We start from the raw sequence: 26,325 nt of genomic DNA, 5'->3' as shown, positions 1-26,325 counted from the left end.
ATTGCTTGAGCCCAGGAGTTTGAGGTTGCTGTTTAGCTAGGTTGACACCACAGCACTCTAGCCCAGGCAGCAGAGTGAGACTCAGTCTCTAAATAAATAAATAATAAAAAGATTTAGTTTTGGTAGACCCAGATTTCCTGAGTCCAAAAGTGATCTGTCTTTCTGTGGCCAACTCATAGAAAAATGCCCTAACAACTTCAAGGTGGAACTAGGAAGAATAAAAATGTAATGGATGATACACACTTAAACATGATTAAAACAGAAACTTTCATGTAATGTATATTTTCCCACAATAAAAACATTACAACCCCCAAACTTGTCATATATTTATATATGTGCTTCTTTATTAAATGCATTAAAGAACAACAAATGCAATGGATGAGATCAGCCATTTGTAAGAGTAATCCAAGTGTGCAGGTGTACAGCTAAGGATCCTTGGGAACACCTAAATTTAATCAAGTTTTATGGGGGCTGGTGATATTCCCTGAAACTGAAAGGTCATTGTCATCTGCTATCTCTGGCCTCCTTCACAAACAATTGGAAACCTAATCCTGTGACAGTCGCCATGAACTCAGAGGTTTATTGCTTGGAGGTCCCTTAGGAGCTCAAAAGGCCAGCTTTTCTCCTTCCTGCTGAGGCCCAAGCAGTTTTAGGCCAGGTGGGGGCAGCAGAGTGCAGCTGGTTGCTAGGGAACGAAACAGCACTGCATCTATTTACTAGTAAAGATTTAGGAAAGGGAAACCATTTTATGACTTAAACATTTTACTGGTCAGAATCCAAAAGATGTCAAAATTTCCAGCTGCTAAGGATGTGCTAGACAAAAGCAAGAAACCATAATTTTGATAACTATGAAAAAGTAGTTTGTGACGAGCTGTTTAGAAAATGTAGACATTTCATTGTTGAAACCCTCTGGAACTTTTCCATTTTCTTTTTCTTCCTGTCTCTATGTCACTTTCACTGACATCTGATGGGGAAGAGAGTCCAGAGTTGTGGGTGGAATTTCCATTCATGTAGGAATCATATAACTTTAAATCCTTAGGAGAAAGTAATTCTTGACAAACATTCCAGGACCATGTGTAAGTAGAAAAGGTGTCATAAAAGGACTCATTTTTAGTGTCTATCCCAACCAAATCTCCTCGGATCTTCCGCCAGAAGTTTAGCATTTCTTTCCGGCGCTCAAGGGCAATCCCTAAATGATAGTTATCTGTAGCTCTCTTCACCTGCAGTGAGAGAGCAGAAGTTTACAGCAGTTACCTTAAAATATCTTTAATTTGTGGACCACAATTATAGATATTCCAAGAGTTATGTTCCCAGGCCTTGAAAGTCACTGAGCCTCAAGAGTTTGTGCCTCTTGAGGACATGTGAGCTAGGAGTTGATGGACAATCAAAATATATTTCTTGGGAATAATGAGATAGTAAGAAGTTTTATTCTGTGTGAACGTCTTATGTGAAAAAATTTTAAAAAGTAAAAAATAAAAATTTTAAAAATATATAAAAAAAGAAGTTTTATGAGAATATTAAAAATACAATGAACTAAGGGGCTGGGCAAGGTAGCTCATGCCTGTAATCCTAACATTCACTCTGGGAGGTCAAGGCAGGAGGATCTCTTGAGCTCAGGAGTTTGAGACCAACCTGAGCAAGAGTGACACCCCCATCTCTACTAAAAAAATAGAAAAATTAGCCAGGCATGGTGGTATGCACCCATAGTCCTAAGCTACTTGGGAGGCTGAGGCAGAACGATTGCTTGAACCTAGGAGTTTGAGGTTGCAGTGAGCTAGAGTGATACCACTGCACTCTACCTGGGGCGACAGAGCAAGACTCTGTCTAAAATAACTAAAGTAGGGAGAACTGTGGGATGGTAATAGGCTCCAGATATAATAATACTGCCAAGGATGGGCCCTAATTCAGCCTAGGACAGGGAGAACCGTCAGGGAGAAGCTTAGCTGAGTAGGTCCTCAAGGATCTGATCAAATTGAGGGAGTGAGCTGTGATGGGAAGGTGTATATAGGCAGAAGGGAAAGCATAAACAAAGGCTCCAAGGCACTAAACATCCTGGAGTTGGTAGGAGGGTACAGGAACTTGGTATTAGTATTATAAGAGTGTCAAGTTTAAAGTGGGAAGGAAGGAGTCATGATGGAAGAGAGGCAGGCCCTTAGACTTAATCTTATAAGTTGGTGATCTCAGTGGGGTTGGGGAGAGCCCTTTCCTCAGCCAAAGTCATGCTGTAGTGAGCCACTGTTTTAGATTAAAGTGAGATAAATTCCTCAGTGGTGTGGAGCAGAAAATAGAGTTGAAAAAGGCTGCCATTGTTGAGAGGGACACATTCACTTTTAAGTAGGACAGTGACATGGTTGGATCTTCATGCAGCTGTGTGGAGAATAGTTGGAGGGAAGGAGCTACAGAGATAAGGATATCAGGCTGGAGACCTAATAAGGGCCTCAATTAAGGTAGTGGCAATAGGGACAGAGTGAAGGGGACAAATTTGAAAAGTTTTAGGAGAATTAGAGGGGCTGGACTTGATTGGTGGATGTGAGGAATGAGTAAAAATGTCTAAGTTAATGATGGCTCCTAGCCTTATAGCTTCAGTGACTGTGTAGATGGTGGTATCAACAACTGAGATACAGAATCCCCAGGGGATAGCCAGTTTGATGCAGTTGATGAGTTTGGTTTTGGACATGTTTGAATTTGTTATGCTATAAGACAGGGGTCCTCAAACTATGGCCCACGGGCTGCATGCGGCCCACCCAGGACATTTATCCCGCCTGCCAGGTGTTCTTGCCGCTGCTGCCTGTCCTGCTTAGCAGTCAACTTGTCCCGGGCCCATAGTGCACACTCTCCAATGGTCTGAGGGACAGTGAAATGGCCCCCTGTTTAAAAAGTTTGAGGACCACTGCTATAAGACATCATATAGTGGTAGAAATGTTCTTTATGCAGTCAATGAGATAGGATAGAAGAATAGGAAAAAAGTCTAGGCTAGTGACAAATTTAAAAGTTTTCAGTATATAGGTGGCAGCTGAAACACAGGATGGATCAAGATAGCCTGAAGACTATTTGCTCTCACTGTTCCTTCAACTAAAGCAGAGATCCCCAATGTTTTGCTGCAACAGGGTTACTGAGATGCAAACTATTGATCTTTTCAGGCTTCTTAGCCCTTCAGGCAGCTGGTGCCCTAGGGCTGGAGGCCTCTGGATGTAAGCAGCCTCCACTTACTCTACTGTGAATTTGTGCCATGATGAGACAGAGGTTGAGATTTCACTGTTTTGTGATCTTGTGCATGCATTTGTAATTCCATTTATCTCAATATATTCCTACTGCCCGTTTCTTTCTCCACATCTTCCACCCTCACTCCAAACTTAGTGAGGGTACGAAGTGTGTTTTTTATTCTGTGGTATCTCCTAATCTCAGAACTTATGGATAAAAATTTATTGAACAAATGAATGGGTGAGTGTATACAATGAGAAGAGCAATAGAATGAGACCAGAAAACTAGGAAATATCAATACTTAAGGGACAATCATTCAGGAAAGAGAAGAGAGAGGAAAGGACACAGAACTACAAGGAGAACTGAAGATGCAGTACTGGAAAGGCGAAAGAAGTAGAAGTGTCAAGGAGAGCTTTATTATTAGTATCAAATGCAGAGGGAGATGGCATAAAATAAATAACATCCTTGTCTATCTCTGTGGGGTACAAAAGTTGCTAATAAGTCAGGCTACAAAAGTAGACAGCATAGATTTATGGTTAATTGTGTATTCCAGCTGGGTGCTGTGGCTAACGCCTGTAATCCTAGCACTTTGGGGGAGGCCAAGGTGGGAGGATTACTTGAGGTCAGGAGTTCAAGACCAGCCTGACCAAGAGTGAGACCCCGTCTCTACCAAAAATAGAAAAAATTAGCCAGGCCTGGTGGTGTATGCCTGCAGCCCCAGCTACTCAGGAGTCTGAGGCAGGAAGATGCTTGAGCCTAACTCCTCCTTGAGGAGTTTGAGGTTGCGGTGATGATGACACACTGCATGCTAGCCAGGGCAACTGAGTGAGACCTTGTCTCAAAAAAAAAGTATGTATTCTGTAGCTACATTTCCCATGTTTATATTCCTTAATCTACTACTTATTAGGTGTGTGCTTTTGGGAAAATCACTTAACCTCTCTGTACATATCTGTAAAATGACAAGAAATGACAACAGAGCCTACCTTAAAGTGTTGTGATAATTAAGTGAATCAGCACTGTAGAACATGGTGCCTGGCACTTAGGAAACTATTACTATTATTTTTGAGCTGCTATAATAAGGATGCTTTTACTCACCATGATCCCTTGAGTACACCACTCACTGTGACTGTCAGTTTCCTACCTTAATTAGTTTGCTATTTACAGCATGAAACAAATGAGTGTCCCAGAAATGGGGCAGGGATGAAATCATAACACTTCACATTAGAATCCATTTGATTGTGGAGCAAGAAATGTTGTCATTATAATGGGTTAAAATGAGCAACGATCTTGTCTCATTTTAAAAGCATAGGGCATATCAAAATTTTCTTGGTTTTATGATGTAGTATTTAACTAGAGAATATTTTTGTCAATGCCTTCTGGGAAGGCATTCAACAATGACTACTCACCTGCTGTTTAATATCAGCTGCATCAGCCACTGTCCAAGTCTGCTTTCTCTTGAACATTTCACCAATGGTATAGATTTCACTTGAATAGCCTGAGGCAGGGTCTATAGGCTTTATATTTGCTGCCTGTATGCACATTTTAAAAAGAAGGTTAGTAATACATTTTAGTTTGAATTAGGCAACAATAAATATATAATAAACATAAGTATATTTTATGATGAAAAGATTTGTATATGATTTATCAGGTTATTGCTAAACCATTTGTCAGTTGTTTTGGAGCACCTAGCTTAGTGCCATGTGTAAATGGACATTTGATAAATTCTCCTTAATAATGATGAAGCCTTCTTGTAAGAAATGTATAGATCAGTTTCCACATGCAATGCATATGGAGGATATGGAGGAGCAAACACCATCATGACCCAAACCTTCCACCATCACAAAACACCAAAAATGATTGTGCCCTCCAGACAGCTTTTATTACTTCCAAACTTCTCCTAGGGAATCAGCCATCTCTTTCCCCTGTTCTTGGGCTAGTGAACAATGCTGGTGGAAATCATGTAAATATGAGATTGCTTTCTTTGAAAATGTGTATTACCTCATTCAGGCCCTCGGTACTGCTTGACATTTTTTCCTTCATTTTCTGTTAACTCTCTTACCATCATCATAGTGGCTGCTGGACAACCAAACCTTCAAACTCTCTCAGCTGATGAGCTTGTCTCTTTAAAGCTATCTAATATGAATTCTCTTAACTTTTTTTTCCATCTTAGGATTTCTCCATCCTTTAACCCATTTTTCCCTCATTCTCTCTTTTTTTTGAGACAGAGTCTCACTCTGTTGCCTGGGCTAGAGTGCTGTGGCATCAGCCTAGCTCACAGCGACCTTCAGCTCCTGGGCGCAAGTGATCCTCCTGCCTTAGCCTCCCAAGCAGCTGAGACTACAAACACATCCCATAATGCCTGGCTGTTTTTTTTTTTTTTTTCCTTTCTTTCTTTTTGGTAGTGGTGGGGGTCTCAGCTTTGCTTAGTCTAGTCTTAAACTCCTGAACTCAAGCAATCCTCCCGCCTCAGCCACCCAGAGTGCCAGGATTACAGGCATGAGACACCAGGCCTGGCACCCTCTGGGACTCTTAAACCCTATGTCTGGAGGGGCCTTCTAGGGATTTTATAATGGTGTAAACAATACATGGACCTCTGGATCCCAGAGATGCTACACAGGGTGGGCTAGTTTCCAGTTAAATCTTGATCCTGTTTCTTAGGCTGGGAGGCCAGTGACAAACCTGGGGTAAATTGGGTATAACTTGCCTGAGACCTTAAAACTCATGATGACAGAGTGTATCTTGGGAGGGGAGCAAATAGATTAGAGGCAACAGAGTGTCAAGCAGGGCCAGAAGGTGCAGCTGGGACAGTGGTGGGGTTCTAGCCAAGGGCAGGGTGGCCTTTCCATCAGGTTATGGACTTGTTCTCTCATCCCATGGTGTCTGCCCGACCACAATCTAGAGCTGATTGAAGGAGTCCAAAGTGCAGCTCTGGACAGCAGCCTCGGGTAGGACCTCAGGGCCTTCTGTTATTATTCTTATATTCTCCATACTTAAACCCAAATATAGGGTTCTATTTTTCAGTAAGTTTAACTATTCGTTAAAAATAAATGAAATATTTACACTTGGGCTTAAATTTAGGCACATGGCTATGGAATCTGGTTTGAAATATGACTAAAAACATTTGTAAAAAGCGTGTTATTAGTTCTGTTAAATTAGTACTTAAAAATCTAAGTATTTAAATTAGCTAATGTGACACAATCTAAATCTCACCTGTGCTTTCCAGTCCTTTTTATGGAAAAAATAGTTATCAAAGAAATTCAAAGGCTCCTTTTTCCTTAACGTTTCTAATTTCTGTACGTCTCTGAATGGCTTTCCCATCACTACCCCATCCACGTTAGGAAACAGTGGAAAGATGGGTATTTTTGAATATGGGCTATCTGAAGGGGGATTGCATCCTAAAAAGATAAAAACAAAAATGGTATCACAAGCCAGGTAAGAAGAAATTCACATAAAAGACAAACATCCATTGCCTGTTTTGCTCTTTATCTATTCTTCCCAGTGGCCATGACCCCCCTTCTTCACTCTCCTGCCACCATGCCCCACCCATCCACTGACTCTATGCTTCATCCAGGCATCTGAAGATTCAGGTAAGATGTACATTTGCTTTCAAATGATATCTATGTGACAGAGACCAGTCACTCAAAATAGACTGCAGTCCTGCTCTTACAGCACTTGGCCTCTAGTATTTATTTCTGACAGGTCATATACACATAAATCCTTTACAACAGGGGAGAGAGAACAAATGGCTCTTACTCTTGAGCTCTTCAAGAAATTTAAATAAATCCTTTTCTCTCATTATTGCAGCTCGGGCAGCATTAGCAAAGGCAGCTGTGCTTGAGCTTGAAGGTGTGTACACTTCTGGCTTAAGTCTCTTTTTTCCATAACCCGTAGCACAGGGATTCCATATTACTCCTCTACCAGTATGCTGGAATTTTTTTCGGAAATAGCTTTAAAAAAAATAGTAATTCAGAAATGGATTAAAACAGCTATAGGCCAAAATATTTGTCAAGTTGCAAGTTACATATGCTGAACAAACTTTTAAATCTAATTTGCATATTTATTCAATAATATTTGGGTGCCTATTTTTGTGACACTTATAGAATAGCTACTGATATTTTCCACCGGCCATTTGACTATTTTATATCTGTAGTCCTTGGCTTTTGGTTTCCTTTGTCTTCCCCAAAACCTCTCAGTCTTTTCTAGAAAAATATTTATGGATGAGGTTTCTTGACAAACCCTTAAGTGATACCAGCTTGAATACAAACATTAATCATACTTATTATCATTCCTATTTTGTGTTGGGATTTAAAATGCAACTTTTTTTAATTAAAAAATTCTCATTGCAGAGAATTTGGAAAACATAAAGAAGAAAATACTACCAGTAATTGTGAGTAAAGCACAATTTTGTTGTTGTTGTTGTTTAGAGACAGGGTCTTGCTCTGTCCCCCAAGCTCACAGTTCACTGCAGCCTGGAACTCCTGGCTCAACCAATCCTCCCACCTCAGCCTCCCAAGTAGTTAGGACTATAGGTGTGTGCCACTGCATCTGGCTGTTTTTAATGTTTTGTAGAGATGAAGTCTCACTATGTTGTCCAGGCTGGTCTTGAAGTCCTGTCCTCAAATGATCCTCCCACCTCAGCCTTCCAAAGTACTGGGGGATTACAGGCATGAGCCACTATTCACAGCTGTAAGTCACTATTGATTGCATTTCTTTCCGATCTTTTCTTGGAGTGTTATGTGTATGTACATGTATATGAACAGATTTAGGAAATATGTTACTGAGCATTTTAGGATATAAATTCTTTAGGAATTTATGATAAGAAATTACAATGACTGTAATTTCAACAGTGCAATATGCAGTATGATAGGGAAAAGAGAAGCATGAAGGAGTGACCTTGACCCAGAATTGGGAGTCAGGAAAGGTGTCTCAGAGGGAGTGACTACTGACTGGGACCTAAAAGATAAGCAGGAGTCAGCTAAGCATTGACAGGTATAGTGTGTTTCTCAAAAAGATATGTTCATGTCCTAAGCCCTGTACCTGTGTATGTGACCTTATTTGGAAGGTCTTTGCAGATGTAATTGAATTAAGGATCTCCAGGTGAGAGCTTCCTGCGTTTAGTGTGGATCCTAGATCTAATGACTGGTGTTCTTACATAGGAAAGGAAAGGGAGAATTGAGAGAAACATGGAAGAAAATATTGTGAAAATGGAGGGAGAAATAGGAGTTGTGCTGCTGCAAGCCAAGGATGCCAGGAGTCACCAGAAACTGGAATATGCAAAGGATTCTCCTCTAGGATCTTAAGAGGAAGTGAGGCCCTGCTGACACCTTGATTTCAGACATCTGGTCTCCAGAACTGTGAGAGAATAATTTTTATTATTGTAAGCTACCAAGTTTGTATTAATTTTTTATGGCAGCTGTAGGAAACTGATTCAAGAAGGGAGAAAACGTTTTAGGCAAATACCAGGAGGTGAAGGAGCATGGAGTATTTGAGTACCTGAACCAAATTTATTCTACAGCGTGAAAAGGGAAGTTGTAAGAGAGAGATTGGAGAGCCAAGCAAAAAGATTTATCCTGAAGTTACCTTGAAAATGTCACATTAAGCCGGGTGTGGTGGCTCATGCCTGTAATATCAGTACTCTAGGAGGTCAAACAGGAGGATCGCTTGAGCTCAGGAGTTTGAGACCAGTCTGAGCAAGAGCGAGACCCCATCTCTACTAAAAAAAAACATAGGAAGAAAATTAGCTGCAAACTAAAAATATATATAGAAAAAGTTAGCTGGGCATGGTGGCGAGTGCCTGTAGTCCCAGCTCCTCAGGAGGCTGAGGCAGGAGGATCACTTGAGCCCAGGAATTTGAGGTTGCTGTGAGCTAGGCTAATGCCACGGCACTCTAACCAGGGCAAGAGAGTAAGACTCTGTCTTTAAAAAAAGAAAGAAAATGTCATGTTAAGTTGGAACTTTTTCAGAGGGGACATGAAAAGACATGGTAGGCTTTTTAGCAGGTAAGTGATATGATTGGATTTGTGCTTGGCATTTTAGGCACTCAGTACATATTTCCCAAGTAAATGTTACATTCGGTTAGCACCTGGATGCAGTATGGAAAATGGATAGAGATGGCGAGAAGGGAGGCAGAGAGAGAAGTTTGAATACTGCAGTAAGTGTGAGAAGATGGTGACCTACATGAGGGTAGTTTCTGTGGGGATTGAGAGAAGTGTATGGCTTTCATGTTTAGGAAGTAAAATAGACAGGATTTAGTGATTGGCTGGATGTGGGGAGTGAGAGAGCAGCAAAATTGAGGATTATACTGGGCCTTTGGCCCAGGCAGTTGAGTAAATGCATTGAGATGGTAAAGCCATTCCTTGAGATTTGGAACCCAAGTGGAAGAACTAGTAGAAGTAGGTTTGGGGCAAGGAAGTGAGTTAAGTTTTGACATTTTGGGTGTGAGGTGCCTGTAGGCTTCCCAATGGAGATGCCTGGTAGGCAGATGGAAACTATAGAGGGGGAGGTTGGCTGGAGATACAGTATGATTTTCTGTGTGCCTCATTCTCCTTGTCTGTATGTAAATGGAGGTATTGGAACGTACCTCACGGGTTTGATTTGGGGATTAAATGAGGTCATTTGACAAATAATTACTGAGTGCCTGGTGTATACCAAGCATTTGTCTAGACTCTGCAGATATAGCAGTGAATACAACGGACAAAAAATAATCCCTGCTCTCATGGAGCTTACATTCTAGCATGAGAAAACAGATAAAATAAATAAGTAAATTATTTAGTATATTAGAAGGTGAAAATAGTATGAAGAAAAATAAAGCAGAGAGTGGAAACAGGGAGTGGTAGGAGGGTTGCATTTTTAAATAGGGTGGTCAGAGAAGGCCTTACTGAGATGACATTTGAACAAAGACCTGAAGGTGGGTGAGAGTGAGTACAGTGAGTCATGGGATATCCAGGGGAAAAGTGTTTCGGATAGAGGGGAGAGGAAGTGCAAAGGCCTTGAGGTGAGAGCATGTCTAGTGTATATGGAACAGCCAGGAGGCCAGCATGGCTACAGCAGAGTAACAGGAGATGAAGTCAGAGGTCACAGGGGAGTGCAGATCACACAGAGAGCCAATAAATCATCATAAACACTGGCTTCTACTTGGAGGGAAATGGGAGGGTTCTGAAGGTTTTGAGCAAAGGGGTGCCATAATCTGCAATGTTTTTTGTTTTTTGTTTTTGAGACAGAGTCTCACTTGTTGCCCAGGCTATAGTGAGTGCCGTGGCATCAGCCTAGCTCACAGCAACCTCAAACTCCTGGGCTCAAGTAATCCTTCTGCCTCAGCCTCCCGAGTAGCTGGGACTACAGGCATGCGCCACCATGCCCAGCTAAATTTTTTTATATACATATATATTAGTTGGCCAATTAATTTCTTTCTATTTATAGTAGAGATGGGGTCTCACTCTTGCTCAGGCTGGTTTCGAACTCCTGACCTTGAGCAATCCGCCCGCCTCGGCCTTCCAGCGTGCTAGGATTACAGGCGTGAGCCACCTCGCCCGCCCGGCCAGCAATGTTTTAAAAGGGTCATTTGGTTCCAAGTCAATGTCCAAGTTAAAATAAAAAAAATAAATAAATAAAAAAAATAAAAGGGTCATTTGGCGCTATAGGAGTCAAGGAGTCAGCTAGGCACAGGGAGTGTTGAGAGCAGACTATGCGACAGGCAGGGCAGGGGAGGAAAAGTCAAAAGGTGCAAGGACAGAGATCAGTCAGCATCTAGGGGAAAATAAATGTGTGTAAAGTGCTTGCTCAGAGCTTTGCACTTAGTAAATGTTCAATAAATGGTATCAACTATATGAATACCTAACAAATTCAACTATTAACTAGCTCAAGAACTGCTTCCTCAGGAAACTAAATTATCTTTGCCACTTATTTGACAATTATACAACATATTTTATATTATTTTACTTCTGTATGTTTTAAGTATCCACATATTTATGGCTTTTCTCTTCATTTATATTTTAAGCTCCTTAAATGGAAATGCTATGTCTTAAATAGTTTTAATTTCGTTAAGTACCAAGCAATAGCAAGATGACCAGATACATAATAACCAGATGAATAACAACCACTACCACCAGAACAATAAAAACACCAATGTCAGCTAACGTTACCCGAGCACTTACTGAGTGTGAGAGGCAGTACAGGGAGGTGGATAAGAGCATGAATTCTGGAACCAGACTGTGCTAAAATCTAGGCACCACTGCCTCTTGGGCAAGTTATTTAACTGACCTGTGCTTCAGTTTTTTCATCTGTAAAATGAGAAGTGATAGTAATATCTACTCATTAGGGAGGTGAGGATTAAATTCGATAATATGTATATTCTATGCTTATTCTAGTTGCTTCTACATAATAATAATAACTAATATTTATCGAGCTCTTATAATGTGTCAAGTGCTTCACATGCATTATCACACATCATTCCCACAATTGCCCTAAAGGTATTATTATTATCATCCCCATTTTATGGATGAGGAAACTGAGCCTGAACGGTAAGCAATGTGCCAGATTTGTGTACCAACAGCAGGCATTTAATAAATAACTTTGAATTGGAATGAAAAGTAGAATTTTGTGCACCCTCTGTTCCACATCTGACAGAGAGATAAGGTAGTATAAAGAGAATACCTATTGAGGGGAAGAAGAATATTTTTACATTGTTGGTGATATTCTGCACTTTTAAATATGGGACACCAGAACGCTTTGAAGGAGTGTAAGTTGAAATTGACAATGGCAACATTTGTTTAATTTCTATAATTAATACAGTGATAAAAATAGATTGAGGAGATTTATTTTTAGTACTTTGTATTGGAATAAATAAACAATTTTGGGTGTAAGAATGTTTTCTCATCTTTTATTCCAAGTCTGATTCTGGCTCTGCTCTAGTCCAAAGGCTACCTTGGGAGGTGTGAACTTGCTGTACCTCATCCCAGAGTCAGAGGCCCTCTTGAGAGCCCCTGGTAATTTTTGCATGAACACGAGTGTCTTATATTCCAAATTGGATTTCTAAGTCTACCCAAAATCATCCCAGAAAAGTCTTATTCTGCTGGGATTTTCTGGCCTGAGATATGAAAGGCTGAAATTTCTTGAGTGTTTTAGGCCCTCAGTGGGGCTCTGAGAGGGACTGAGGTCAGCCTTGCAATTTCAGAGCTAGGCAGGAATGTGGGGATAAAGGAATACGGTCTCATATTATGGCATGTGAGCATCTGTCCAGATACCTTCTCCTTTGTTTTGGACCAGACCCCGTGGAGTTGGATGTTAGTAAGAGGTGACTTCCATGTTAATATCCCCATAAATACTTCTGAAAAGGCTGTTTTTGACCCGTTCTTTCCCATTTACCTTACTATTTCCATTATAGCCTTTTTGGGTAGGGCTGAAGTCTCTACAAGCTTTGATAGGATTTCAAACAATAGGATCCCCGGGTTGCCAGCTAAATCTAAACAGATCTCCTTTTCTGGAACTATGAAGGGAAAAGAAAAGATTTCAAAATGCCTTCTGAATAAACCATCTATCAAAAAATAATAAAATGACAGTCTTTTTACTGATTATTTATAATAATATCAGGTCAGAGACTAGAGATACAGTAAAACATTAAAAATCTGTTCTATTTGGTAGAAAGGTCATTTTGATTACTCAGCAGACAGAATAATCATGGAATATAAAAATACTTTTAGTTTAATGACTTCTAAGTAAATATAAGAATACTTTAAACATAAACATGAATTATATGTTAAGGACTATTGGCTTGTTCTTCTAGGCAAACCCCCATTTCTATAGTAGTACTTGCAAGCAGTAGCTTCTCTCTTTTTTTTTTTTTTTTGTGAGACAGTGTCTCACTCTATTTCCCCAGGCTAGAGTGCGGTGGCATCAGCCTACCTTACAGCAACCTCAAACTCCTGGGCTCAAGCGACCTTCTGCCTCAGCCTCTCAAGTAGCTGGGACTACAGGCATGCGCCACCATGCCTGGCTAATTTTTTCTATATATTTTTAGTTGGGCAATTAATTTGTTTCTATTTTTTTTAGTAGAGCCGGTGTCTCGCTCTTGCTCAAGCCAGTTTCGAACTCCTGACCCTGAGCGATCTGCTTGCCTCGGCCTCCCAGAGTGCTAGGATTACAGACAGGCATGAGCCACTGCACCCGGCCAGTAGCTTCTCTTTATCCTAAGGGGAGTTCATAGCTTATGAATGCATATATTTTCAAAACTGTATATATTATTTTGAATTTGAAATGTATTTATCCTAGAAAACATGATATGAGTAGTGGTTAGATTTTCCAAGGCAAGCTGCTAAACTAGTAAACAAACAATGAGTGTACTAATAACAATATTTCTATCATACCTACACATCATGTACAGCCTTGGGTGAGAACATGCTCTCTAGCCTCCAGCAAACTCTCCAGCACTGAGGGTAAAGGCTTCATCAATGTGAGGAAGGTATTTTTTCAAGAACAGTAAATTATCAACACCCCACATTTACATGACAGAGAGCATTTTTCTTTCTCTGAAAAAAATGTTTTTTCTTTTATAAAGGAATGCCTCTTAAAGTAGTACATACACTTGGTAAAGAATTCAAACACTATAAAAGGAGATCACACTTTTCTATACCAGTTACTCCCTGAGTGTTCTCATTGGAGACCAAAGGGTAGTGTCCCCCATAGGAGGCTTTCAGGACAATGCCAGGGCAATACCCACTTGATGTATTTAAGTTAAAATTCTAAAACTATATCAGTTTGCTCGGCAGATATTGCTTTGGAGAAGCAGTACTCAAGTGAGTCATATCCAAGACTACACCTTCCTGATCTGCCTCCTGATCAGAGCCGAAGTGAATAACATTTACTGTGGAGTGAGTTGTAGCTGCCCAACTGCCTTCTATTCAGTAAAAGCTCTACTCACGCACAGCCTTGAGGAAGCAGTTCTTATCTGTTAGCACATTTATGAAGTCTGAGAAGTTCACCTTCCCATCTCCTGCAACAGAAATCTAAGGCTCAGAACAAGAATAAGATGTATTTTAATTATTATAATATATTTTAAATATAAAAATTAAAACACTCTGGACCATTTAATACTTAAAATCAGAGCATTTTAGGGCTGGAGATATGCTCAGGCAAGTGATAGTCTTTTTTACTTGCTCTCAGCCAAAAGGCTAAGAAGCCATATGTGATGGTCTTCTTGAAGTGGTCTCAGCTCCATTACAATAGCCCCCCACAGCCTGAAGAAGAGATGGTGGTATATAAACATCAAACTCGGGGCGCCCAGCCACTGTTGTATGTCTGTTCACTCCTTTTCCAGAAACTTGCCATATTTGTAGAGTCTACCCTGCTTTCCCACCACATTATTCCTATTATATCACATCCCCACATTGTGCCATTTCCTCTAAAATGAAAAGATAGTGAGTACTATTAGAGGTGTGCGTGTGTGTGTTTCCAAGAACTAATAGAAAAATGGGCAGAGTTAGTAAAAACAAGTGACATCTTAATTAACTGGTGATGTTGAACCACATATGGAACTAAATGGGGCACTGGCAGTTGCGTGGAGAGTGGTGAGAGGAGACAATAAACTGAATGTATTTTCCACGCACCATATCAGCTTGGGCTACTAATCACTAGGTCAGTATATTCAATAAAAACATTTGTATACTTTAAAAATACCAACAAAAATGCTGTATGATTTACAATTCAATATAAGTGGGCCCTAATGATGGAAAAGGAAGATTTGTTCTATTATGATTCAAACAGAAACAAAGGGCTTGGATTTTCTCAATAATGTGCTGTGTTTGATATTGTTATTGACTTTGTATCTGTTATTTCAAGGTACCCTCCAAAATGTACATCATGATAGGTAACCTGAATTTGATACTGAAATGAGACAGTCACTCTTAGTTTCTACAAAGAATTTTCAAATAGTCCATTTTGTAGCATTAATTTGATTTCATAACTTGTATACATACTTCACTGATATCCTCAAAGGGACACACACGCACACACACACATACACATATTTTTGAGCAAGTAAGGTTTATTTTTCATATTTATACAGCCACTGGGGAAAAATATATTTATCAAAATCTTTTAAGAGAAAAATGAGAAAAGTACTCACCATCAACATCAGCACATCTTAATTCATTATAGACATCATACTTGCTTAGACTCATTCCCAATTTAGCTAAAGTGCACATCATTCCGTGTAAATCAATACAGCCTGTTTTATCCTTGTTGAAGAAGTTGTAGGCATGTTGGAAGGCTGGGGAAATGGAATTCAGGACAGTTATTCAAGAAGAAATATATATGCTAATGAGACTAGGACAGACAATACAGTTGATTGGAGAACATGTTTTAAAAAGTGTTAAGATACTTAATAGATATTCCTTATAAAGAACAGTGCCTTTCCATGGAATTTGAACTGGAATAAATTAATTGGTGGAAAACCAAATGTGGTAGGTGAGATGGCCTTCCAAAGATGTCTATGCCCTAACCCCTAGACATTGTGAACATGTTACCTTACATGGCAAAAGGGACTTTGCATATATAATTAAGATAGATTATCCTGAGCCCTATCTAATTACATGATCCCTACAGAGCTAGAAGCAAGAGATATGTGGCAGAAGAAGTCAGAGACCCGTCATTGCTGGTTTGAAGATGTAGGGGTAACATAATGTGGAATGCAGGCAGCCATAAGGACCTAATAGAGGCTCCTGGCTAATAAACAGCAAGGAAACTGGGACTTCAGCCCTATAACTATAAGGAACTGAATTCTACCAAAAATCTGAATGAAATTGGAAGCAAACTGTCTTCCAGAGCTCCCAAATAAGTTTACAGGCTGGCCAACACCTTAATTTCAGCCCTGTGACACCCAGAGAAGAGAAACCAGCTGAGCCCACCTGGACTTCTGACCTACAGAACTGTGAGATAATGAATTTGTGTTGTTTTAAGCTGCTAAGTTTGTGACCTCATTTCCCCCTCCAGCTACTACTACCTCTGCCATTTATCTCTTCTTTGTATTAAAATTCAATCACTTATTTCAATCAGTATGGACTTGTGGACTTTTGGGTTATAGTCCAATTCTTTGGGTTATAGTCCAATACTTTGGGTTATAGTCCAATTCTGTATTATTTATCTTTGTTGCTAAATTGTTTAAAAAATTGGTGGAAGGCAGAGTAGGTAGAGATGCTGACAAGAAAGTAGATTTTGAGGTGGGAATCTGTGGAAATTCTATTCTGATTGCTTCAGTTTTCCTCAGGGTAACAATTGAAAGTGACAATAGGCCGGATGTGGTGGCTCACACCTGTAATCCTAGCACTCTGGGAGGCTGAGGCAGGAGGATCACTCAATGTCAGGAGTTCAAAACCAGTCTGAACGAGAGCATGATCCTATCTCTACTAAAAATAGAAATAAATTAATTGGCCAACTAAAAATATATATAGAAAAAATTAGCCGGGCATGGTGGTGCATGCCTGTAGTCCCAGCTACTCGGGAGGCTGAGGCAGAAGGATTGCTTGAACCCAGGAATTTGACGTGAGTTAGGCTAATGCCATGGCACTCTGGCCTGGGCAACAGAGTGAGACTGTGTCTCAAAAAAAAAAAAAAGTGACAATGGAAAATGCCAGGGATTTTGAAATGTTCAATAAATACTTGTAGAATGAATAGATTAAGCTTTCATAGGAAAGTTGAGGAATAAGCACTATAATGAACACATCTGCTAGTTTCTGTATTTGATTTTTTTTTTTTTTTTCGAGACAGAGTCTCACTCTGTTGCCCGGGCTAGAGTGCCATGGTGTCAGCCTAGCTCACAGCAACCTCAAACTCCTGGGCTCAGGTGATCCTCCTGCCTCAGCCTTCTGAGTAGCTGGGACTACAGACACTCGCCACCATGCCCGGCTAATTTTTTCTATATATATTTTAGTTGGCCAATTAATGTATTTATATTTTTAGTAGAGATGGGGTCTCGCTCTTGCTCAGGCTGCTTTTGAACTTCTGACCTTGAGTGATCCACCCGCCTCAGCCTCCCAGAGTGCTAGGATTACAGGTGTGAGCCACAGTACCCAGCCTGATGTGTTTTTTTGGTTTTGTTTGAGACAGAGTCTCACTCTCTTGCCTGGGTTAGAGTGCTGTGGCATCAGCCTACCTCACAGCAACCTCAAACTCCTGGGTTCAAGCAGTCCTTCTGCCTCAGCCTCCCGAGTAGCTGGGACTACAGGCACGTGCCACCATGCCCAGCTAATTTTTTCTATTTTTTAGTTGTTTGGCTAATTTCTTTCTATTTATAGTAGAGATGGGGTCTCGCTGTTGCTCAGGCTGGTCTTGAACTCCTGACCTCAAGCGATCTGCCCACCTCAGCCTCCCAGGGTGCTAGGATTACAGACCTGAGCCACCCTGTCTGGCCTGTATTTGATGTTTTGATATCTGGGGTCTTGCTAGCCCTGGAGGGGCTGCCCTTGTCAGGGCTAGTCAATTCCTAGAGACAGTAAAAACTACCAGTTTGTGAGTCTTTCTTTCATATTCGAACCAACTAATCCAGAGCCCATACCCCCAATTACTTGCCTTCTCCAGCTCCTATACTCAGGGCCACTGTTCCCCTGCTCTGATCACTCAAGAGGCAGGTATCAGGAAGCTGGGGACAGTCCCTATATCCCAGAGCCCACTGAAATTATTCAAACTGGCTAATCCTAACCTGCCTTGTCCATTCCTTTCTGTGGAAACCACAGTAAAGGCTCTTGTCCACATTCTGCCCCAACTACTTCCTAACTGACCTTGGTGCTTCCTCATGTGACCCTGCCTGGCAGGCTGTGCCTCCTTATTCCAGGGATCTGTGAGTATGAAAAACTTACTTCATGACAGTCATTTCCACATCTGCATGTCTTACCATACCTGACTAAAACAGATCCCTTAAAATGAACACCAATGTTTATTAAGGTACATTAGAAATCTTAAAATTTTATAAAACTATAAGGAATTTAGCTCAGTTTTACAATTAAAAATGCAAATCTGATCTTGACAATCCTTTGTGTTTCCCAAACCAGCTTTCCCAGCAATAAAAGTGATTCTTTGATTCCTTTCTGTCTCTTGAGTCAATTTCTCAATTGGTTCTAAATTTGGAAATGTGAAGCATTAGCTTCCCCAGAACCCAAACACAGCTATGCTTGACTTCTGTTAGTTTTTCTGGTGCATCATGCTTTCCCTTTTCTCTGGGCCTCTGTAGATTCTGTCCTTTCTGCCTGGAACACTCTTCTCTGTGCTCTTTTACTGATTTATTCCTAACTCATCGTTCAGCCTTCTCTGCAACTACTCTTCTTCATTCACAAGACCAAGTTAGGAGACTTTCTTTTGTGCTTCTATAGCACTCTATGTTCTTCCTATCATAATTCATGTCAGATTGTAATGTAAGTGATTTATTCAACAAATTCACAGTTTAACTTCCTTCCATGTTAGACTTCCTTTCAGGGCAGGGACCATGTCTGACTTGTTCTGTTGTGTTTTCTGTGTGTATTACATTTTGGCTTTAAATAAATATTTATTATTTGGATGAATGAACTGTAGCCAGTATAGCTAATTTTATAGCTAATTTTATCATTATAACCTTTTTTTTTCTGAGAAATCCTGGGACGTTAGTTGTTCAGTTTATATTCTTCATTACTTTTTGTTCATTTGTTTGTTTTGAGACAGGGTATTGCTCTGTTACCCCAGTTCACAGCAACCTCAAACTCCTGGGCTCAAGCAATCCTCCTGCCTCAGACTACCAAGTAGCTGCGACTACAGGCACATGCTACCATGCTCAGCTAATTTTTCTATTTTTTTTTTGTAGCAGCCGGGTCTCATTCTTGCTCAGGTTGATGTCTAACTCCTAGCCTCAAACAATCCTCCCTCCTTGGTCTCCCAAAGTTCTAGGATTACAGGTGTGAGCCACCATGCCTGGCCTCTTTATTACTTAATTTATATTTGACCTTGCCTTTGTTCTTTTCCACAGCCACAAATTCTTCTTTGACCAGGACTGTCTAAATTCTAGGGAGATGCCCATTTGAAAGCAATTCCCCTCCTCTGCCACAAAAAATTTTTTGTGTTTTTTTTAATTCTCTCTCAAGTGACAGGGTGGTATTGACAACCCTTGAAATTCCAGACCTGTCTTTGAGAAGAAAGGGTCAGATATAGTAAGGAGCTGTTTTTTATGTTTCAATTTTGAGGATGATTTTCATTACCTTCCATTTGTGAAGCAGTTAACTTCTTTTCTTTGTGCTGTATTTGGCATTGAAATCCTGGTAAGTCTTTATCCCTGAGAAAAGACATGAAAAGATTTACATTTAATACATATGTGCAACCAGTCCTGTTTATCAGTTTTTGCTGACTGGAATGACCGTAAGCATCACAACATATCCAGTCTTACTACCTAAGGGACCTATTACTGTCACTTGCCAATAGCCACAGGATGGACAGCGAGAAAATATTGCTTCTGAGGTCCACCTCTGCCCTATACTTGCTCATCACCCCTCCCTTAAAAACATCTGATTTTTCCCATTTTACCAAAGAGAAAACTGAGGCTTAGAGGGATCAAATAACTCATTGCAAGTCACACAGATACTATAATAAGTGGAAGACCTGGGATTGATACCCAGATTTGTCTGACTCCAGAGCTCATGGATATAAGCTTTACAGTACAACTGTTGTTAGAAATATAAGTTTCAACCGGGCTCAGTGGCTCACACTTTTAATCCCAGTACTTTGGGAAGCCAAGGTGGGTGGATCTCTTGAGATCAGGAGTTCTAGGCTGTAGCTAAGAAAAATGCACTCCAGCATGGACAAAAGAGCAAGACCTGTCTCTAAAATAATATAGATACACACACATACATATATGTTGTTTCAAATTTTAACTAGTATAAATAATGTCTTGGTGAATATCCTTCTACAGAAACCTTTGCATCCATGATTATTTTATAATTTTAATTGCCAAATTGTATTTTTTACCAATATTAGAGATAGATAGAGATAGAGCTAGATAGGGATAAAGATAAGGACAGAGCATTTCTGGAAAGTTTGGAACCCTGGGTGAAAGTAAAATCTGGAAAAGGAAGGAAAACATCAATACCTGGGGGATACTTTGTATAGACCTGCAGTAATTTATTAGTTTAAGAACACAAAAATGTATCTGTAAAACTGGGTTTGCTTATAATATGGTAACTTAAATAAACTTTAATTACATTTAAGTAAATATAGTTTAATTATAAAATTTAATTACAATGTTATAAATTTATTTTATTTAAAATACCTTTAGTTTTGATGCAGAACTAAAAACATTTAAAAAAATGAAATCTCATAGTTTTGTGCTTTTACAAGAGGCAGTTCAAAAAGTAAAACTAAGGCCGGGCACAGTGGCTCATGACTGTAATCCTAGCATTCTGGGAGGCCTAAGCGGGTGGATCATTTGAGCTCAGGAGTTCAAGACTAGCCTGACAAAAGCAAGACTGTGTCTCTACTAAAAATAGAAATAAATTACTTGGACAGCTAAAAATATATATAGAAAAATTAGCCGGGCATGGTGGCACATGCCTATAGTCCCAGCTACTCAAGAGGCTATGGCAGAGGGATTGCTTGAGTCCAGGAGTTTGAGGTTGCTGTGAGGTAGGCTGATGCCTTGGCACTTTATTCTGGGAAAAAAGTGAGATTCTGTCCCCCCCAAAAAAAGTAAAACTAGAAGAAATACTAAACATTGTAGTTAAACAAAATAATTATTATGGTTTATTAATAGTATCCTCTAGAGTATCAGATTCAACTCATTTTCAAAGTGGGGCCTGGGAGAAAAGTAGGTGATAAGTTCTCAAAATGTACTGTTCTCAACTTTTCAAAATGTAATTTTATCTAATTTGTCTTATTTTCTCAGTTTTTACAAGCATTGATTTCTTCTTCTGGTGTTTAGTTTTTATCACCTACTTAAACTTCTGAAAACTCAATTTTGTCTTTACTCGGAGAGATTATTTTATATTTGCTGTTCAGACGTTCCTTGACTCATGATGGGTTTATATCCCAGTAAGCCTATCGTAAGTTGAAAATATCATTAAGTAAAAAATGCATTTAATACACCTAACCTACTGATCATAGCTTAGCCTAAACTACCTTCAATGTACTCAGAATACTTACATTAGTCTACATCATCTACCACACAACCATTCTGTAACAAAGTGTTGAATGTCTCATGTAATTTATTGAATATTGTACTGAAAGTGAAAAACAATGGTTGTTGAGGTACTCAAAGTATGATTTCTACTGAATATATACTGCTTTCATACCATTGTAAAGTCAAAAAATTTTAAGTTGAGCCATTGTTAAGATGGGGACCATCTGTATTTCTAAATATAAACAAATTTCTTTTGCATGATGTAAAAGATGCAATAGATGGAGATATATGATGTTCTCAAGAAGCAAGAGGGAAGTAGGCCAGGCAGTATAAAGTTTTTTAGCTACATTTAAAAAAGGATTCTCGGCCGGGCGTGGTGGCTCATGCTTGTAATCCTAGCACTTTGGGAGGCCGAGGCGGGCGGATTGCTCAAGGTCAGGAGTTCGAAACCAGCCTGAGCGAGACCCCGTCTCTACCAAAAATAGAAATAAATTAATTGACCAACTAAAAATATATATACAAAAAATTAGCCGGGCATGGTGGCGCATGCTTGTAGTCCCAGTTACTCGGGAGGCTGAGGCAGGAGGATCGCTGAGCCCCGGAGATTGAGGTTGCTGTGAGCCAGGCTGACGCCACGGCTCTCACTCTAGCCTGGGCAACAAAGTGAGACTCTGTCTCAAAAAAAAAAAAAAAAAAAAAAGGATTCTCTTGGTACAATTTCAAACCTTATCTTGGATCAAACATTGGAGAAAGTCTTTATTTTGCAATGTTTCAAATGACTAAGGAATCTTATGTTTGGAATGAAACTTATTCAGCCTCTCATCTAATGTAGGAATTCTCTCAATATGTGGTACTGTCCAGTCTTTGCTTAACTACTTTTAGTGATAAGGAACTCAACAATTTCAAAAGACAGCTTGTAATGCAGGGAAAGGGAAGTGAGGTCAAGGGTTTGGCTGCCTTAAGGTTATCTTACCTACTTCCCTCTAAAAAAGTCACACATTTCTTTAGAATGTCATAGTCAGGACACCAAGAAAAATATTCTCTAAGTGGCAAAGTACGTGGTTAATTATGGGGAAGGAAATAAGATTTTCTTCTTATGATCAGATTAAAACATAAATCAGGCTCTCACTTTCAGTCATTAGTAGCTGTTTATTGGAATTTGATGTTAGCTAACTGAGAAAAAGCTATGGTTAGTGTCACAGGCAAGCCTCCTTTTCCAATTTTAGCCCAGGGTTTGTCATGGCTAATTTACCAGATTTCATTTACTGGCTATGTTTGAAATATAGACTCTTTTTCTATACTTTGACTTGCTAGGGTTTAGGTCTTCTTTATGATCTTCTAATTTTTTTCTCCTTCAAACTGGCACTCAAAATATCTCAATGTGTAACTGACAACTGTACTGACAAAAATAGCCTCTTGGCCCTGGCTCCTCCTGCTTCAGATAGCTGTACAGTCGTAGACAGTTCCTCATCTCCGAAATGAGGATGTCGTACTCAGTGATGCGGGCCCGCGGATGCGCTGGCCTCTCCCACCCTCTTCTCCTTCCACCCCTCCCTCTCCCATATATTCCCTCTCCCCTACCCCTACAATCCTCCAAACCCACCCTCTCCCCTTCCCCACTGCCTCATCCTCCATACTCTTCCCTCTTGCATACCTCTCCTCTTCCCTACCCTACCCAGCACTGGCACCCTATTCCTCCCATGGTCTACCCACCCGGTTTCACTACAAATGGCTTCTTCCCCTCCACTGGCCTTAATTTCCTTCTGGCTATATGTTGTTTCTGGTGTACCTGACTCTGTGGCTTCCTTTATATGCTCTCATTTTTATATCTTCCTTATGGTAAATGTAAATTCTCTTAAGATTTTCAATAAATTCCACCAAATAAAGAGAACAACAAAAAAATAGCTTCTTGTTTGGGAGAACAGGTAGGAGAACTCTTTGCTTCTCTAATCAAGAAGTTTGCATATCTTTTTGCTTTCATTAACAAATCTGTCTCTTAAGTTCAGATGTTTTGTTTTATAACTAAACATATCACAGAATAAATTTTTTTTAAAGAGACAGGGTCTTGCTCTATTTTCCAGGCTGGAGTGGAGTGACATGATCATAGCTTACTGTAACCTCAAACTTCAGTGACCCTCCTCCCTCAGCCAGGGGAGTATCTAGAACTCCAGGCATGTGCCACCACACCTGGGTAATTTTTAAAAAATATTTTGTAGAAACAGGATCTCACTCTGTGGCCCAGGCTGCAGAATAGATATTTGAAGATCATTCTAATTGTTTTATCATAGCCTTTATGGGAATTTAATATATTCATCACCTTAATAATTCTTTATTATGATATATTTACCACTTCAGTACATTCATTACCTACCTCTTGCCGTGGGAGATGGGTACTTTTGTTAGAGGATTCAGCTTAAGTTTTGCTTTAATTTCTGAAACTGCCATGTGGCCAGTGACTCTGTCTGGAATTCAGAAAATATAATTAATAATCAGCTCACAGATTAATTTATATATATTCTTTTGCAACTTTTTCAGCTCAAGGCCTAGAGTTTGAAAAGGCCGGGGCCTTACAGAATGGTAATACATGCAAATTCAAGTTAGAGATATGTGCAAATTAGGAAGCCATGTGGAATCCAACTTTCTTGTGTATTGTTTCCAGATCTCTTAAGAAATTTTTTGCCACTGGTGCCCCCCCCTTCAAATATTATCACACTGATCCTGTATAGAAAGAAATGCTAAGTGAAGTAAATCAGACACAGAAAGACAAATACTGTATGATCTCACTCATAAGTGGAATCTAAAATAGTCAAACTCACAGAAGCAGAGAGTAGAATGGTAGTTACCAGGGGCTAGGAGGAGGGGAATATGGGGAGATGTTGGTCAAGGAGTATAAAACTTGAAAATGAATAAGTTCTGAAAGTCTAATGTATAGCATGGTGACTATGGGTCACGATACTGTACTGTGTACTTGAAATCTGTAAGAGAATAGTGTTAACCACACACACATACACACACACACACACACACATACACCAATGGTAACTATGTGAGGTGATGGATGTGTTAATTAGCTTGATTGTGGTGATTATTTCAGAATGTATACATATATCAAATCATCAAGTTGTACACATTAAATGATAAAAATGGTGCCATGTGATACAGATAAAGCATCCTAGAAATATGCAGGATAATGTTATTTGAAGATAAAATTTATTTATGAAATCAGTAGAATATTTCAAGTCACAATTGACAAAGAATAAAATGTTACACTATTTCTAAAATATTTGCCTACTAGTTTATATCTTAGATTCCTGCCTGGCGGTAAGTAGACTTTGCCCAAATTTCCTTCTGGTAGACCCATCCCTGCCCTATCATTTCTCATGAACGAACTGGTATTTTTTGTTTTGTTTTGTTTTTGTTTTGAGACAGAGTCTCGCTTTGTTGCCCAGGCTAGAGTGAGTGCCGTGGTGTCAGTCTAGCTCACAGCAACCTCAAACTCCTGGGCTCAAGCAATCCTTCTGCCTCAGCCTCCCAAGTGGCTGGGACTACAGGCATGGGCCACCATGCCTGGCTGATTTTTTCTATATATATTATTTGGCCAATTAATTTCTTTCTATTTATAGTAGAGACGGGGTCTCACTCTTGCTCAGGCTGGTTTTGAACTCCTGACCTCGAGCAATCCGCCCGCCTCAGCCTCCCAGAGAGCTAAGATTACAGGCGTGAGCCACCACGCCTGGCCCGAACTGGTATTTTTTAAAAGTAGGAATGGGGGTGGGATATAATGCTGTTTTGCTACCCCAGACTATGCTAAATGGACTCTTAAACTACTATGGCTCCTAGCCCTCCCTTTTCACTTCTGCATAGTTTGAGAAATAGGGCCTATGGACCAGAAGCTGGCTTGGTAAAGCTTCTGCCTTTGTTGGTTTTTATCTCTCCAATTAACTTTTAAAATGTAGAGTGTATCAGGTGGTTTACTGACAAGAAAACCAGGTTGTGGACTTAGGAATAATGGACAATTGAACACTATTAAACTATGAAGAAAAAAAGTCTCTGAATGTTAGAATTTGATCAATTTTTCCCAGGTCTTTACCTCAGAGTGTGAAAAGCAGTTGTTTTTAAACAACTTAATTACAAGTGGTCAACATCTGGAATCCTACCACAGAGCTGGGAACTCCGGAGAGAGTCAACAATTTCAGCATTTGAAAGGTCCTGTGAAATCATCCTCGCGGCTAAAAATAATCATTATTTTAAAAAAAAAAATACCTTCAATCTCTCATAGATTATAGATTTTAAAAAAATGAGTCAGCATAGAATCCTACAAAATCCTGATATTTACCTACTTTTAAGCTGTGCTACTTACCACTTCTGGGCTTCAATCAGATCAAGAATCCAATAAAGGGTTTGTTCCATCATACAACTGTGACCTCATTCCCTGCTCAGGCTCAGGCCAAGGGAGAGAATGACTCGTAAGCTCTTTCCAGCCTTAGAGCGAATGTGTTTTCAATGTAGGTCATTCAGCATCCTTGGGGTAAATGAGGGTGTGAATTACAGAATAAGAACATTTGGACACTGTCTAGATTTCAGGGAAGGAGAAGAATTTTTTTTGTTTTAAATCTGTATTAATATATTTTCATTAGTTTTTGGTTTTAAATTCTGTATTAATATATTTTCATGTTAATATATTTTCATTAGTGAGTTGAAAATTGTTCAAGTAAAACATATTTACCCAGCTGCCTTGACGGAATGGTAATTAAGAATCAATTGATTAACTGTTTAAGCCTAGAAAGACAGTAAAAAAATCAAACTCTCATATGCTTGTAGTCTTTAGCATTATTGGGAAAAGTGACTTAAGGAGCAATTAAAGAAAAGATTGCTTGTTTTAAGCAGATACTGTAGTATTCATGTTATGACATGTCTCATGGCATTATAAATCCTCTAGCACAAGTTAGGAGTGTCTTTATTTTTTTAGTTTTTTGAGACAGAGTCTCACTTTGTTGCCCAGG

At 39.6% G+C, this 26,325-nt stretch overlaps 1 protein-coding gene across 2 annotated transcripts; it reads right to left on the bottom strand.

The window, feature by feature from the left end:
- Positions 1-744: 744 nt before the first annotated feature.
- Positions 745-25,716, bottom strand: EFCAB3 (EF-hand calcium binding domain 3). Of its 2 annotated transcripts, none has more exons than XM_012747388.3 (10): positions 25,683-25,716; positions 23,694-23,780; positions 19,413-19,486; positions 15,320-15,463; positions 14,117-14,188; positions 12,565-12,685; positions 6,955-7,148; positions 6,412-6,596; positions 4,608-4,730; positions 745-1,220 (listed from the first exon to the last, which is right to left on the bottom strand). In XM_012747388.3, exons 2-10 carry the CDS (start codon positions 23,765-23,767, stop codon positions 894-896), a joined length of 1,314 nt encoding a protein of 437 aa, XP_012602842.2. In that variant the 5' UTR covers positions 23,768-23,780; positions 25,683-25,716; the 3' UTR covers positions 745-893. The 2 variants fall into 2 exon arrangements, with proteins under 2 accessions (XP_012602842.2, XP_075850081.1); XM_075993966.1 differs by lacking the exon at positions 25,683-25,716 and adding an exon at positions 25,413-25,676 and having other exon boundaries at positions 23,694-23,784.
- Between the last annotated feature and the right edge of the window lie 609 nt (positions 25,717-26,325).

Source organism: Microcebus murinus, chromosome 18 (assembly GCF_040939455.1).
Source record: "Microcebus murinus isolate Inina chromosome 18, M.murinus_Inina_mat1.0, whole genome shotgun sequence".
Taxonomy (NCBI): domain Eukaryota; kingdom Metazoa; phylum Chordata; class Mammalia; order Primates; family Cheirogaleidae; genus Microcebus; species Microcebus murinus.
The sequence above is the reverse complement of the archived record's forward strand: the minus strand, read 5'-3'. Positions and strand labels throughout refer to the sequence as shown.

What these genes read in the sequence shown, in the direction of transcription:
- EFCAB3 (XM_012747388.3), bottom strand. Translation starts at nt 23,767, where the DNA reads ATGGCAGTTTCAGAAATTAAAGCAAAACTTAAGCTGAATCCTCTAACA. An exon ending in AAGATGTGCTGATGTTGATG is followed by an intron (nt 14,189 to 15,319) that starts GTGAGTACTTTT and finishes TTTCTGTTGCAG; the next exon opens with GAGATGGGAAGGTGAACTTC. An exon ending in AAAAGGACTGGAAAGCACAG is followed by an intron (nt 4,731 to 6,411) that starts GTGAGATTTAGA and finishes ATGTGCATACAG; the next exon opens with GCAGCAAATATAAAGCCTAT.